This window comes from Octopus bimaculoides, chromosome 3 (assembly GCF_046866305.1).
Source record: "Octopus bimaculoides isolate indiv1 chromosome 3, ASM4686630v1, whole genome shotgun sequence".
NCBI classification, from domain to species: domain Eukaryota; kingdom Metazoa; phylum Mollusca; class Cephalopoda; order Octopoda; family Octopodidae; genus Octopus; species Octopus bimaculoides.
This window is the reverse complement of record NC_142930.1, coordinates 25,658,170-25,672,622: the sequence shown is the minus strand read 5'-3', so window position 1 is coordinate 25,672,622 and position 14,453 is coordinate 25,658,170. Positions and strand designations below refer to the sequence as shown.

At 35.9% G+C, this 14,453-nt stretch overlaps 1 protein-coding gene across 9 annotated transcripts in view; it reads left to right on the top strand.

The window, feature by feature from the left end:
• Positions 1 to 1,826, top strand: part of LOC106878288 (KICSTOR subunit 2) — a 56,382-nt gene extending 54,556 nt beyond the window's left edge. For 7 of the 9 annotated variants that reach the window (XM_052966601.2, XM_014927467.3, XM_089348693.1 and 4 more), the window contains one exon: positions 929 to 1,284. In XM_052966601.2, coding sequence (XP_052822561.1) covers positions 929 to 1,096 — 168 coding nt within the window. In that variant the 3' untranslated portion in view covers positions 1,097 to 1,284. Of the gene's footprint in view, positions 1 to 928; positions 1,285 to 1,540 lie in introns of those variants that run through there. The other 2 variants (XM_089348695.1, XM_089348694.1) reach the window with 2 other exon arrangements.
• Positions 1,827 to 14,453: the final 12,627 nt, after the last annotated feature.

Sequence of the window (14,453 nt, the reverse complement as noted above, 5' to 3'; positions counted from 1 at the left end):
TCCCAACAGTTAAATCTGATTTTAGTAAATAAAAGAAAAATGTTAATCAAATACATCAATAAATGGATCATTCATCTGCTGCCTCTCTAATTTGTACATGTGGAAGGATTTCAGCCGTCAACAAGGTAGCAGATTGGCAGTTGATTGTGTTAGATAGAATAACAGTATTTGTTGCCGCTCTCTGTTCCCTGACTTCACATCCCACCTTTGCCTTCTGTCCCTACGGTGTTGATAAAGTACTAGTCATTTACTGGGGCTTGTTTTACTCTACCTCCTCTCTGAATTGGTTACATTGAACAGGCTAAGAAATGTATATTCATGTTGCTACCCCACCAATCCTTTCGTCACCACTCTGGACCCACTAAGAAAGAAATATCAATGTACAGTTCATTTACAGTTTTAACCAAGTTTCTTGAGGATAACCTACTTATAAAGCATATGTAGAGGACCAGTAAATGTTAGTGTCTTAGACTCTAGTGAACTCAAAGGAACATGAATTACTGATACACAATCCAGTAGGCTGACTCACTATTGAATTCTCTCAGTTGTGACTTCACAAGACATAAATATTTTTGTAATGTCAGATTGTAAGAAAATAGTTTTAGTTCATTATAATTGTGTTTAACATTTCATGAAAATGTTCCAAAACACATAATAAATTGTTGTGACACTATCAAATGTTTAAAAAATTTTTTTAATGACAAGTCAATCTGACAGAATCGATTCTTCTCTCAGATACTGACTGTCTGCATATTATAAATACAAGAAGTGAGGTGCACTTAACTAGGAATGAACTCTGTTTCAAACTCTGCCATGAGGTTAACACTGGCATGTATTGCTTATATGTTTGATACAAAATAGCAACCAAAATATTAATTCAATTCTGTTATATGTAAATGATGACATTTATAATTTATTTTATTTTCAGAATGCTCACAGTACATATTTTATTACTCTTGTGGAATTTCGTATTTCTCTGGTTGTCATTACTGATGGAAAGAGGTCAGAGCGAGACTCTCCTATTAGCAACTTTTTGGCCGAATTCACAACCCAGTTAAGATGTAACAAACATTTTGCATCACTAAAACCTGGTTAACCACCATTATTTCTGTTAAATGCTGTATATGAATCACTATTCAAGCTTTGGGTATTTCTTGTAAAGTGAGGCTGCTCAACAGATTTTTTTCTTTGCAAATATTTTTTTTAATGAAATATATAAAAGAAGACACTGTGATAATAGGAAAAAAAAACAACAAATTAAAAAAATCCAACAGTTCAAATTCATACTTGTTTTATTGATATTTTTCAATTTTATATTTAGAATATTGAAATTATTATTTTATTACAAAACAGTAAACATTCAGGGAATCATAGCCTTTGCATTTTCATACTGGGTATTGATAGCCAGTTTGATAAAACAAATCGTAGTGAAACATGTTGCTTCTTGCTTTTACAATGAACTTCTTGCCTACATTAATTAGACTTTCAACTAATCAGCCATCATCTTTATATACTTCATTTACTTTATTTCTGTTTGTAGTACCAATGAACCTGTTAAAAACAAAAGCTGTGTTGTGATGGTAAGCTCTTGTGGAAGACAACCTTTAATGTTCAACTTCAGTGATTTGTATATGGTCCGTGGTATACAAACTTTTTACTGTCTTGATGTGTTGTCTACTGGCATCAGGCAAATTTGACAGATTGGTGTGTTTGAGACTTATGTTTTTCCTTTAACATTTACTTGTTTCAGTCATTGGACTGCATCCATGCTGGGACACCATCTTGTGCTTAGTCGAATAAATCAACCCCACTACTTATTTTTTTAACGTCTGGTACTTATTCTATTGGTCCTTTTTTTTTTTTTTACCAAACTGCTAGGTTACAGGGGCATAAACAAACCAACACAAGTTGTCAAGTGGTGGTGGTGGACAAGCACAAAGACATACATATATATATATATATATATACACACACACTCACACACGACAAGTAAACAGACACCCTTATAATCATCAAAATTTCTTTAAATCTGAAATTATACATTCAAATTATTTATCAATTGTTATAATGTGAATATTTAATATTTAGTAGACATGTCTTTTGCATTTTTCAATGCAAGGACCCTATTAGGCATGTTAGTGATCAGATGACGCATATTCTTTCGTGGAAAATCTTGCCAAGTTTCATGCAGTAATCACAAAAGATCTGGCTTTGAAGATGCTTTCTTGTTCTTGTTATGGCTGGGCCATGGAAGTTTTTTAATGCCATTCTCATCCAACAAATCTTGGGTCATTTTAGCCATGTGACAAGGAGCCCCATCTTCCATAAATAGTCTTCTTTAATCATTTCACCACTGGATAAAATTGGAAGGAATCCTTCTGGAATATGAACACACATCTGTGTTTGTTTCTCTCACACTCCATCAGCTCTGATCAACCATTGCTCCAAATTGCTCCCCAGACCATCACAGAATAGCTGCCATATTTCATTGTTGGCTGCAATCTTTTCACATCAAATTCTTGATCACAGAATCTCCAGACCCACACTTGACCACTGTCAGGAAATACAGCAAATCTGGACTCATCAGAGAATATGACAGTGTCCCAAAAAGCTAGTGACCTCTTCACCATCTCACTGGCCCAATCTTTTCTCTGCTTGATGTTGGCTGGTCGAAGAAGTGACTTCCTTCTTGCTGCTCTGCTATGGTCACCAAGTTTATGGAGATACCTGACAGCTGTTCTGGGACTGACATCAACTTGTTCTGCTATGTCAGAAGCCTTGCAACGAAGATTATCCTCCACACTTCTCTTAGCAAAGAGAAGGGTCTTGTCAGAAGACCCTGGTTGATCTGGGTGAAGTGATGTGGACTCCTTCCCCCCTCTCTGGTGAATTGCACAATCACTACTAACTATAGAAAGTGGGATCCCAAGGTTTTCTGTGATTTTACACTGACTATGCCCACCTTCAGAATGACCCACAATACGGCCTCTTTGAAATTCAAACAGTTCCAAGGCTTCTTTTGTACATGGCATGATTAAACTGTCACATGTAGAACCTGAAACATAAAAATGTCAATTAATAAAAGATATAAATCTTTACAACTTAGAATAACATAAAACGATGTTTTATGGGGTGTCTGTTTACTTCTGTCATGTTTATGTATGCACACACATGTACACAACAGGCTTCCATGCAGTTTCTATCTATGGAATTCACTCAAAGCATTGGTCAGCCTAAGACATAAGGCATACCTAGGGTGCCATGCAATAGGACTGAAACCAAAACCATGTGGTTGCTAAGCAAGCTCCTTAATTATTAAGCTGCGTCTGTGCAAAATATTGTTTGCAATGTGACTGGTTAAATATTTTTTTCCATTGTTTACTGACAAGAACAGATTTGTCTGCCACTGTTATCACATTCGTGCAAGTATTCTTGTACTTAGAGGGTTATAGCTCTAGTGTTATGTAAAAGAATTCCTATATTATTTGACAGGGTGATTTTTAGATGACAGCGTTTGAATGTAAAGGAATTTTGGAGGAAGGAAATATTCACTGCCTCGAACAAATTGGACTACTTGGAGGATAAGGGTTTGTCCCAGCATGATTGTTTCATTTAATTCTCTGGGAAAACTTGAATGGAAATTTCTTTCTATATAGCAAGATATTTGTTCAAATTTTTTCTGGAATATTCAGAAGAAAAAATAATGTTTCAAATATTGCATGAATAAAAGAGAGATAAGAAGATAAGTAGATAAATCTATTTTTTTCATTGTATTCCTCAACTACACAGACTGCCTAGGAGGGAACATCATACTCAAGCATTATAGAGTATTACTGAATATGGGAACAGTATGGTTATCTGTACAAAGAGATTTTAAGATATTTATTTGTGTAAGCAAGGAGAACAAATTTTACTATTGCTTTTGTTTTTGTTAGACTATGCTTTGATTCAAATTCAGGGGTTGATAAAATATGTTTCAGACACATAATGAAGTTCAGTTTACAAGATTCCTATTTTACAAATTTGAGGTGTTGTACCAATGATGATGATCATCATTTTTATGTCCACTTTCCATGCAGTATGGGTTTGAAGGTTTGACAGGATGTAACGGGTTGAAGAACTATATCTTGCTCCAGTGTCTCAGTTTTGACATGGTTTCTGTAGCTTCCTAGCTTCAGTCCATGTAAGAAATCATTTTCTAGTATTATTATTGGATTTTTTTGTTTCTAAGGTAGTGAGAGGGTGAAAGAAATAGAGCATCGGACTAAAAGCAACACAATATTTTACTTCTATCCCTCTATGCTCTAAGTTCAAACCTTCTTACCAGAATCAATAATTTCCTTTTATCTCATCTGAATCAATAATTATCAAGAACTTAATAATTATCAGGGATTAATTCAGTTGACTTTTTAAAATTAGAAACAATTATTATTATATAAAGGCTGTGGGTTGTTTACATAAATCAAAGAAAGAGGGGAGTGACTATGACCTTTTCAGTCTTTCCTAGACAAGTAAAATTTATGCAGATGATATAGGGAAAATGTGAGCCTAGAAGGATCTGGAATCCTGCTTCGAATATTTGCAACAAAGTGAACTCTGCTAACTGCACCCATAGATGAAGTTGTGGTGTTAAAATGGGTGGCTTGTAAGGCTGACACCACTAAAAATGGAAGTTCTAAGGTGTTTTTCTTGTGACACTAGCATTAGAAAGGCTGTTTTAATGGATTGAGAGCCATCCTCGGGCTTATGCTAGTTGTTTGCAATTTGTAGTAACCAAGGATCCTAGATAGGTTTGTCTTCTCTGTGCATAGAACCAGTGATTTCCTGAGAGATGATTCAAGGTTATGAGAAGAATATTCAAGAAGAGTAAAATGACAAAAAAATGAAAAGGATAGAGATGAAAAAAAAAAGTGAATAATTGCAGAAAAAAATAGTAAATAAAAATATCTTTTAATGGTTGGTTCTTTAAAAATTGAAAAGTTTACTTTCAAATGTCTCATTTTTCAGTGAATAGCTGTTTCATCATCATCATCATTGTTTAATGCCCTCTTTCCATGCTGGCATGGGTTGGACAGTTTTACAGGAGCTGGCTAGGCAGGAGACTGTATCAAACTTTTGTGTCTGCTCTGGCAGGGTTTTTATGGCTGGATGCCCTTCCTAACACCAACCACCCAGCAGAGTGGACTGGGTGCTTTTTACATGGCACAAGCACAGGCAAGGACAGTTTGGCATGGTTTTTACAGCTGGATACCCTTCCAAACACCAACCACTTTGCAGTGTGGACTGGATGCTTTCTAAGTAGCGCCAGCACTGACTGTTTGGATTTAGTAATTTCCAATTTATATATTGCAAATAATTTTATTGTTATCAATGTGCCAAACTTTATTTGCGAAGACACACACACACACATACAAAAAGCCAGAAATTTGAGAAAACTAATGATGGTTTGCATTGGTTTAAAAAAAGTTACAATTTCTAAAATAAGTCTGGGTTTTGAATAGAGTCCTTCTTCCCTGTTACCCTTTGATTTATTTTGTATGAATCTTTTTACCTTTTCTGTTCCATTTTTGATCCAAAAGCAAAAGATCAATATTTGACAACCAGTTGAAGAGTCAATAGTTTATAAGTACATTATATACTATATTGTGATTTGACAAATCACAAGTATTGTATAGTATTCATGGCTAAGATTTGAAGTTGTCTAGAAAACAATACTACATTTACTCTTGTACACATTGCGCTATTTAACATTTAAAAAAAACTGGTGTACATCTTATACAAGGGGCAAAGTTAAAACTATGAAGAAAATGTACAGATTTCCAAAATATTTTACATTTAAAAGATTGATTCTGATTGTACATATTTTGAGAAGACTAAATATCTCTCTTTCTTCTTCTTAAGCCTTTTGCCTTTGCACCCCATGGAGCATGGGCCATCCACAACTTTTCAGCTCTGCTTCAATCATGTTTTGAAGGAAGGTCTTTCTTTCCCAGGAGTTGTTGGTTTTGTATTGTCATTGATGCTTCTGTAACTTAGCTTTTTTTTGTAGGAAGGGGTTTTGGTCCTTTCACAAACCCATTTTCACTTCAGGAAAGAGGTGGTCCGTATCAAAATGGCCTCTAACTTTTGATTTGTCCAGCATGGGAGGCCCTATCAGGAATTTGCATTCCATTAGCACAGCTCTCAGTCATCGAGGCACACAAGCCACCACATTGCAACAAGGACTGGACCTTGTGGTGGTAAATATATCTCTGGCACATCATAAAACAAGGCTACAGGAGCCTTTATTGTATTGGAGAAACTTTGAGAAAGTCATACATTATCCAAGTTGATGAAAAGGAGCCATTGGTAAAAATGGATTGGCTTGTGTTGGGTATACAACACTCCTTATATTGTGGACTACACCTTATAGAAACAAAGAATATCAAAGACAATTCTTAAGGAATGAAGGTCATCAGGCTGTTAAAACAAAGGAAAAAAAGCAGTAAAATGAATTTTTAATTAATCAGTGTTGTGTTAGATTTCTGTATTGCAGAAGGTAGGTAAGGGCCCACTCCTGTGTATCTCTTGAAGCACCACATAAAAACAGTCTTCAGTGGTTGGTACTACAGCGACCTAATTATTTTTTTAACATGCAGATGTACAAATGGAAAAAATGTAACAGTATCATTTAAGGGCTTATATTAACCACTCCCCTTTCTTTCTATTTTTTCATGCATCGTTTTTGTTAATGGTAGTTGAAAGCTTCGTCAGGAACATGTTTATCAGAAATGAAAAAAAATACTGCGCTATTTGACTTAAGATATAGCCTGTCCCAAAACTATAGCAGGCAGATTCAATTACACCATTTATGTGTACTTTGTATACACATTAGTATTCATAGTAACAAATACTGATAAATCACTCAGTCAACATTGAAATATATGTATTCTTTTAAATGCAGATGGCTAGAATTTTCAGGAAATTTTTTAATGTTTTTTGAACAGAAGAAAAACATGCCTTTTGCATCACTACAACCACACGCGCACACACATATACTAAGTTACAGAAAGAGCCAATGAAGTACACTGCTAGAAATAGTAGCTAAATTTTCCTCAGATCACACACTACCTTCTTAGAATAAAAGAGTGCATTGGATGATATTATTGGCTTGTGTGCATTGTGCCTGGGAGAAAGCCAGGAAAGTCATGGCTAGAATGTCTTAGATCAGGATTGTCAGTCTGATCAGAAGTAAAAGGGACTGAGCCACAACTAAATAATAGGGTATTGGTTTATTGGCAGTTAGAAGTGTAGGCAGTTAGAACTGTATTCATTTGTGAATTGATGCAAGTTTGACTAAAGGGTTTTAAGTTGATTGTAGAAGTTATAAGATCTCCATAATAGATACAGGTCAAATAATAATTAAGAGGGATCAATCTGGGTAATACTGGAAACAGTGGACTTTCCGGTGAAGGTGATGAAAGATCAAAACTTGTTGAAGGCTGCTGTATTACAAATGAAGTTGATAATATACTAGATAAGTGAACTACACAGGATTTCTAGTACATCAAGCTTATAACCACTAAACATTAATGTCTTCAAACCTATACTCAACTTCCATTTATTATACATTATACAGCACCTAATGAGGTAAGGCTAACTTTGTAAGAGAAGAAACCAGCATATGGAACTTCACTTATCCAGAGCTTGTATATATAAAATCCTTTATATATACTGGATTTTATATATAATATAATATATAGAGGGTTAGGGTTCGGGTTATGAGTATTTTTGCCAAATTTGGTGAAAAATTTATGGCGGTGTATTGAACAGAATTTCACCAAATTTGGTAAAAATACTCATAACCCGAACCCTAAACCTAAAACCTGAACCCTAATCCTAACTCTAAAACCCGAACCCTAAACCTAAAACCAGTACAAACGCACGAACGATGTCATAAATAACAGTACCACCGATAGTTGTTGTTGACAAACAACTGCACTAATTTTATTCAAGGGAAAAGATCCCATTACACCGCCACAACATGTTGTTTACAATCCACAGCAGTAAATGTTTTCACTTCAATAGACGTCAGTGATTGGTTGAAATTACCGAAATACGACAATTTTAACACGAAATAACTTTAAAAATATAAACTTTTCTCAACAACACTAAGAGTAAAAGATGTTTTATATGACACATTCTACCAGTGTCCCAAGTTTGAAAGTGTTTCGTTAAGGAAACAAGTGGTGTCCGCCAAATCAGAAAGATCCCTGGGGATCGATTCATTCGACTAAAACTTCTTTAAGGTGGTGCCCCAGCATAGCTGAAACAAGTAAAAGATAGAACACACGCGCACACACCAGACAAGTTATGGGTAATGGTCATTACATATTTTTCCTTTATGTGACTGGATAAACCAATCAACCATATACTCTATATATGAACGTTGGTTGGTTGATTTATCCAGTCACGCTATATGCATCGTAAAGGAAAAAGACAAGATTTAAAAAGAAAAACGAAGAAAGTTAACATAAGAGGCTCAGAATGAGTCTTAAAACTACACATCTTTTTTTAAAATGAAATTTTGCAGGGGCAGGTGTTGGACGAAGTAGATAATGATTGTACTGATAAAACGGTAGAAAAATGACATATTTATTGCAAACGTACAAATGAAAAATTTATTTTATTGCATTTTATTTAAAGATAATAAATATTTTTCTTCTGAAAATTAGTATTCATTTCATCATTTCATGTAAGCACCATGAAATTTGATAAAAGATAAGATATAATTGATAAATATCACATATTTCTGGTTATTACGCGTAATGGCAAAAGTATATTTCCAAAGTTACCTGCCATATGACGGGTAATGCGTATGTATGTATGTATGTATGTATGTATGTATGCATGCATGCATGCATGTATGTATGTATGTGTGTTATTTCTTTACTACCCACAAGGGGCTACACACAGGGGACAAACAAGGACAGACAAACGGATTAAATCGATTATATCGACCCCAGTGCGTAACTGGTACTTATTTAATCGACCCCGAAAGGATGAAAGGCAAAGTCGACCTCGGCGGAATTTGAACTCAGAACGTAGCGGGCAGATGAAATATCGCTAAACATTTCGCCCGGTGTGCTAACGGTTCTGCCAGCTCACCGCCGTATGTATGTGTGTGTGTGTGTGTGTGTGCGTCTGCGTGCACGCGTGTGTGCGTGCGTGCGTGCATACATGTATGTAGTGCGTGCGAGTGTACTAAACTCAGTGTTTTACATTAAAGCAAATAGTAATGTGAACTCTTGTCATCCAGCTCACCTACCCAGCTTCATCCTTTCTGTCTTAACACTAAAAGTGTTTTACGCACACACGTACAACTTGAGTTTGCCTGCACGTAAATTTACGACACAATCGCGCGAAATATCATCCTGTTATTATCTTCAAAAGTTGCCCACATTTAGAGCTGTAACGAATTGTATGTGTATGCGCCATAAAAAATATGTACGCCAAGACCGAAATGTGTGTGTGTGTGTGTGTGTGTGTTCGTGCGTGTGCATGCGCTTGTATACATTTAACATACTCCTATAAGGCATCTAAAATGCGAATGAAATTATAAAAGAAGGAGTTATGTTACGTATTATGTATGAATGCATGCATGTATGCTGGTATATATATATATATATATATATATATATATATGTGTTCTTTACTTGTTTCAGTCATTAGACTGAGGCCATGGGGAATTAATAGTCGAATGAATCGACTCCCAGTGCTTTTTACTTTTTGGTAAGTCTGGTACTTATTCTATCGGTCTCTTTTACCGAACTGCTAAGTTACGGGGCCGTAAACACACCTGCACCGGTTGTCAAGCGGTTTTTGGGGACGACAGAGACATATTCATACACATACATACATACATAAATACACTCACACACATATACAGGGTGTAACAGGTAAATTGGGACCATTTAAATATTTTTATTATAATTGGTATAACTCAGAAAAATCAAACAGTACAAATTTTATGCTTATACCAATTTATAGTGGAGTGTCTAGCACTTATTTCAGTTCAATGTAACCGCCATTTGCTTTCTTTACCAGTTCAATCCATTCATGAAATCATGCACATGCCTTAACTATTTCTTTTTTTGTCATTTTACCGAATGCTCGCTTGATCGAAGCCTTTAGTGAAGACACACAGTTGTGAGAAGTTGTATTGGGTATTGCTTCAGCTGTGCCCCATAGCCAACAATCACACGGATTCAAATCTGGTAAGCTAGAGGGCCAGGTATCTTTAGGGACAAAGATGGGCAATTCCTTCTTCAAAAATTCTTGCACTCTTTACGAAGAATGGACGGGCGTAGAGTCCTGTACAAACAGGACTCTACTTGCATAATAATGCAACAAAACTTTTAAGATTTTGAGATACTCTGCTGTGTTCATTTTAAGACCTGCTTCAATAAAATGAGGAGGCATCAATTTCTCATCACTTGGAACAGTTCCAAAGACCTTAATGGTAACCGGATTCTTGCTATGCATAGTTGAAGGAACTTGGGAAGGGTCGTATGCCATCACTCGTTCCAGCAGGTCACTTGACCCCGTGATTAACCGAACTTGTTCTTTGTATTGGTTGGTTTCCAGCTGTCCAAACGTGTTGGCGCAACAATTCATTTTCCTTATGCGGGAAATTAATCACCAGCTTTTGGCACACGTCACTGATCACACGCAACTCGTCTCCGGCAACGATTGTATCTCAGCCAGTCTCCGCTTTCATCTTCCCCACCAGACACTTGCTTACATCGTTGCTGTATGAAGACCACACAACCAACAGAACAACGGTGCCTGTACACACCACCAAACAGAATGTCAACTACGTCTACTATACCAACAGTCCAGCCTAACCACGAAGTTCTCTCACACATCTTTGTTGTAACCTGTTATGTTACTTCATGTATGGCAATCATTGTATTTTATAACGGAGAATAAATCGTCGCTCACCAGTTCAGTTTCATCTCAAGTCGTAACACATTTCCCTTATTAACCATTCTCGTTATATACTTTTCTTTTTCCCTAGTGTGACCGATGAACACACATTGCGTTTTATTATATGTAAGATTCCCCAATTTCGAAGTCATTCCAGTATTAACTATAAGAGAAGTAAAGTTACTCTTACTAATTTATCTTGGCGATTGAAACAAATCTAGGTCGAAAATATTGTTTACAATTGATTAGTCATTGTCCCGAATGACGAACTTTGTTAGAACTGCATAAGTAAGCTTAATTTTGCTCCTACAAATGGCTTGAAGGTCACATCTCATTCATTTAAATCCCTGACATGAAGTTGTCCATGATAGAAATTCAAATGTGTAACAAATTCCTTCATTTCATTCATTGTAATTTAGTTTATAGTAAATTAAATATTTCTTACACAGGCACAACATCTTCGATTTATAGGATATGTTAATGAGATACTATAACATTCCTACTTTCCTAAAAAGTATTAGTGGTGTAACTGAAGTGGTGGGTTACAAAAAGGAATCAAAATATAAGTTGCCGATCTCGCTGGGAGCTCACCTCATTTCACTGCTTTTAAATAAGAACTTAACAGTATTTTTAAAAAATATATTATTAGAGAGCTGGAAACTATGAGGACAGCAGCTGAATGAAAACAGAATTAACCAAAAGTTTGCTAAATGTTGTCTGTGTATCTCAATGGCTTTTTCAATTAGCACACATCTGTGAATGAATATTATTCTCGTCACTGGCTCGACTAATCTCCTACATGTCACGTCCACTATCGTTGTCAAGAATAAACGTATGAGTCAGAAATTATCTTAACGACCTACTCCTTGTTGTGTGGCATGAACATAAATTTACTCTCCAGTTTACGTTATTCATTCTTCCTTCATCCCAATCCCAATTCCTGTCGAGACCGAACAGCTTCAACGTGGCTTATTTCAAAGCTCGTAGTTGCAATAATAGTTTCCTAGAGGAATAATACCGTTAATGAAATATCTTAGAGGATCGACATATCTACATTTCTAATCAATATTTGATAAGAATCAGAAGGAAAATCAGAATGGTTGAAGTTGTTTGTTAAGCGTGACGAAACTTTCTTGAAAGATCTTACGAGTTTAAGACAATCCCCTTCTAAAAGATTCGATTGAAATATCATCCAGAATGAAATGCCTTGTCTTTGGATTTTGTTCAAATATTGTCTTTTCTCGCAAACTGATTAGAGTGTTAGCATAAAGATAATGAAGATTAAACCGGATCACTTTTGTGTGAATAAATTAAAACAAAAAACTCTTCATTAAAGTGTTTTGACAAGTGGGCCAATTTTTTATCACGCAAATCATGGAAAAATCAAATGAAGCACACGCACGCACACAAATTTAATTTCTTGAAAGTGAAATAAAAAAAAACTGGAATGAAAAGAAATATATTTTTTAAGCAATAAAATCAACATTGTTTTATTCAATTCATTTTAGTGTGCGGTATTGATGGAATTGGGTTGATATAAAAAAAAATTGAACATTAAGCGTTTGTGGAACTTGATTTCAGTTTTCACTGAAAACTAACGGAATAAACACCTCAGGGTTTTAACAGATAAGAACACGGTTACCTTTAATTTAAAAACAAGGTTCGTCATTTGAATGCAATCTGGGAATAGATACATATCCAGAAATAAGACACCTAATCGATCGATGTATGTATATAAACTTAGTGTAAAAACAAACGGTGGACATTGGGATTTGACACTGAGGGTAGATGCCTAGTGGCTGATATCCGTTTGGTGGCACGTTTTTGAACAGTTTCTAGAAGATTGATATACTGAGCAAGATAGGGGTTCCAGACTGGTGATGCAAACTCTAAGTGTGGACATATATAGTCACATACAGTTTTAAATAGATAGTTGGAAAGCAGCTGACAAAGGTCTTACTGAGTGATACTAAGACACCATCAGCCGTTTTGACAATCTTAGAGATGTGGTTTGTCCAACGTATATCGCTGTTTACAATAATACCCAGATCACATTCACTAACAGACTTCTTAAGATTGGTGTTGCTGAGGGAGTATGCAAAAGTTGAGTTTCCCCCCCAAAGTGCATGGCGACGCATTTATCTACAGCTAGTTTGAGTTGCCAGTCAGTAATCCATTGCTGCATTGTGTCCAGGTTTGATTGCAGGAAAGATCTATAGCGTACAGAATTTGTTCTTTTTATCTCAAGGTACAGCTTGATGTCATCTGCATATTTCAACACTGTAACATTCTTCAAGTTAGCATCTATGTCATTAATATATGCAACAGACAGTAGGGGGCCAAGAACGGATCCCTGTGGTACACCAGATGTCATCTCATGGGGTGAAGAATGATGTTCTAGAACCGTAACTGTTTGACCGAGAATGAAGGACTCCAGTCTGTTATAGAGATCATCTTTCACATCTATTGCAGAGACTTTTGCCACGAGTTGTTTATGTGGCACAGAATTGAAGGCTTTAGCAAAGTCAAGATGGATAACATTCACCCATGAGCCGCCATCAGTAATTGGGGTGATGTCCTCAAGAAACTCGATGAGTTGGCTACAGCAGCTGGAGTTAGGGATAAATTCAAATTGTGAAAGGCGAATAAGGCAGTGAGAGCTCCAAAAGTTCCTGATTATTTTTCTGACACTGGACTCCATCAGTTTGGCGATGCAGCTAGTAAGGTTGACAGGTGGGTGACATTGATGGGATACAATTCATAAACGTCCAGCTGCGACTCACAATGGGGAGATATTTTCGATCGACTCGGCGCTTGCATACATCTGAGGTTATTTTATCGACACTCAAGATATCTGAAATTAAAAATGACAATCCTTTTGACTAGAGTACTTGATTCGTCCTTTAAACAAATCTACACAAGTATGCCTTCCCCCGATTTTGTTTCCTCTCAACTTCCAGAAAAATGGACATTTTTAAATGAAATTTTCTACAACTACGCTTCAGATGGTGTAGATTCCGATAATATCGGAATTTAATATGAAAAACAAAAAGTGATGGGCTTGCTGACATGCATATTGACACACATCACATATGTCTACAAAATGAAACTTGAAATCTCGAAAAAAAATTGTGTTGTGTCAGTATGTATGTGTGCGTGCCCAACAATTTTATTTTTCGTTTTAAATTCCGATATAATCCTAATGTACACCGTCTGAAAGGTATTTGTAGAAAATGTCATTAAAAAAGACACATTTTCTGAAAGTTATGAGGAAACAAAGCCAGCCTTGTGAACTTTCCGAAACTCCTCTCTCTCTACCCTCGGATAAAATTTTTCCCAACAAATTCCGATGTAATCGTAATGTACATAATCTGCGTATTTGTAGGCAATTTCACAACAAAAAAAATGTTCCTTTTTCTGGAAGTTATGAGGATACAAAGTCGAGCGACTTTGTGTAGGTATGTCGGTTCTTTATTTGACCGATC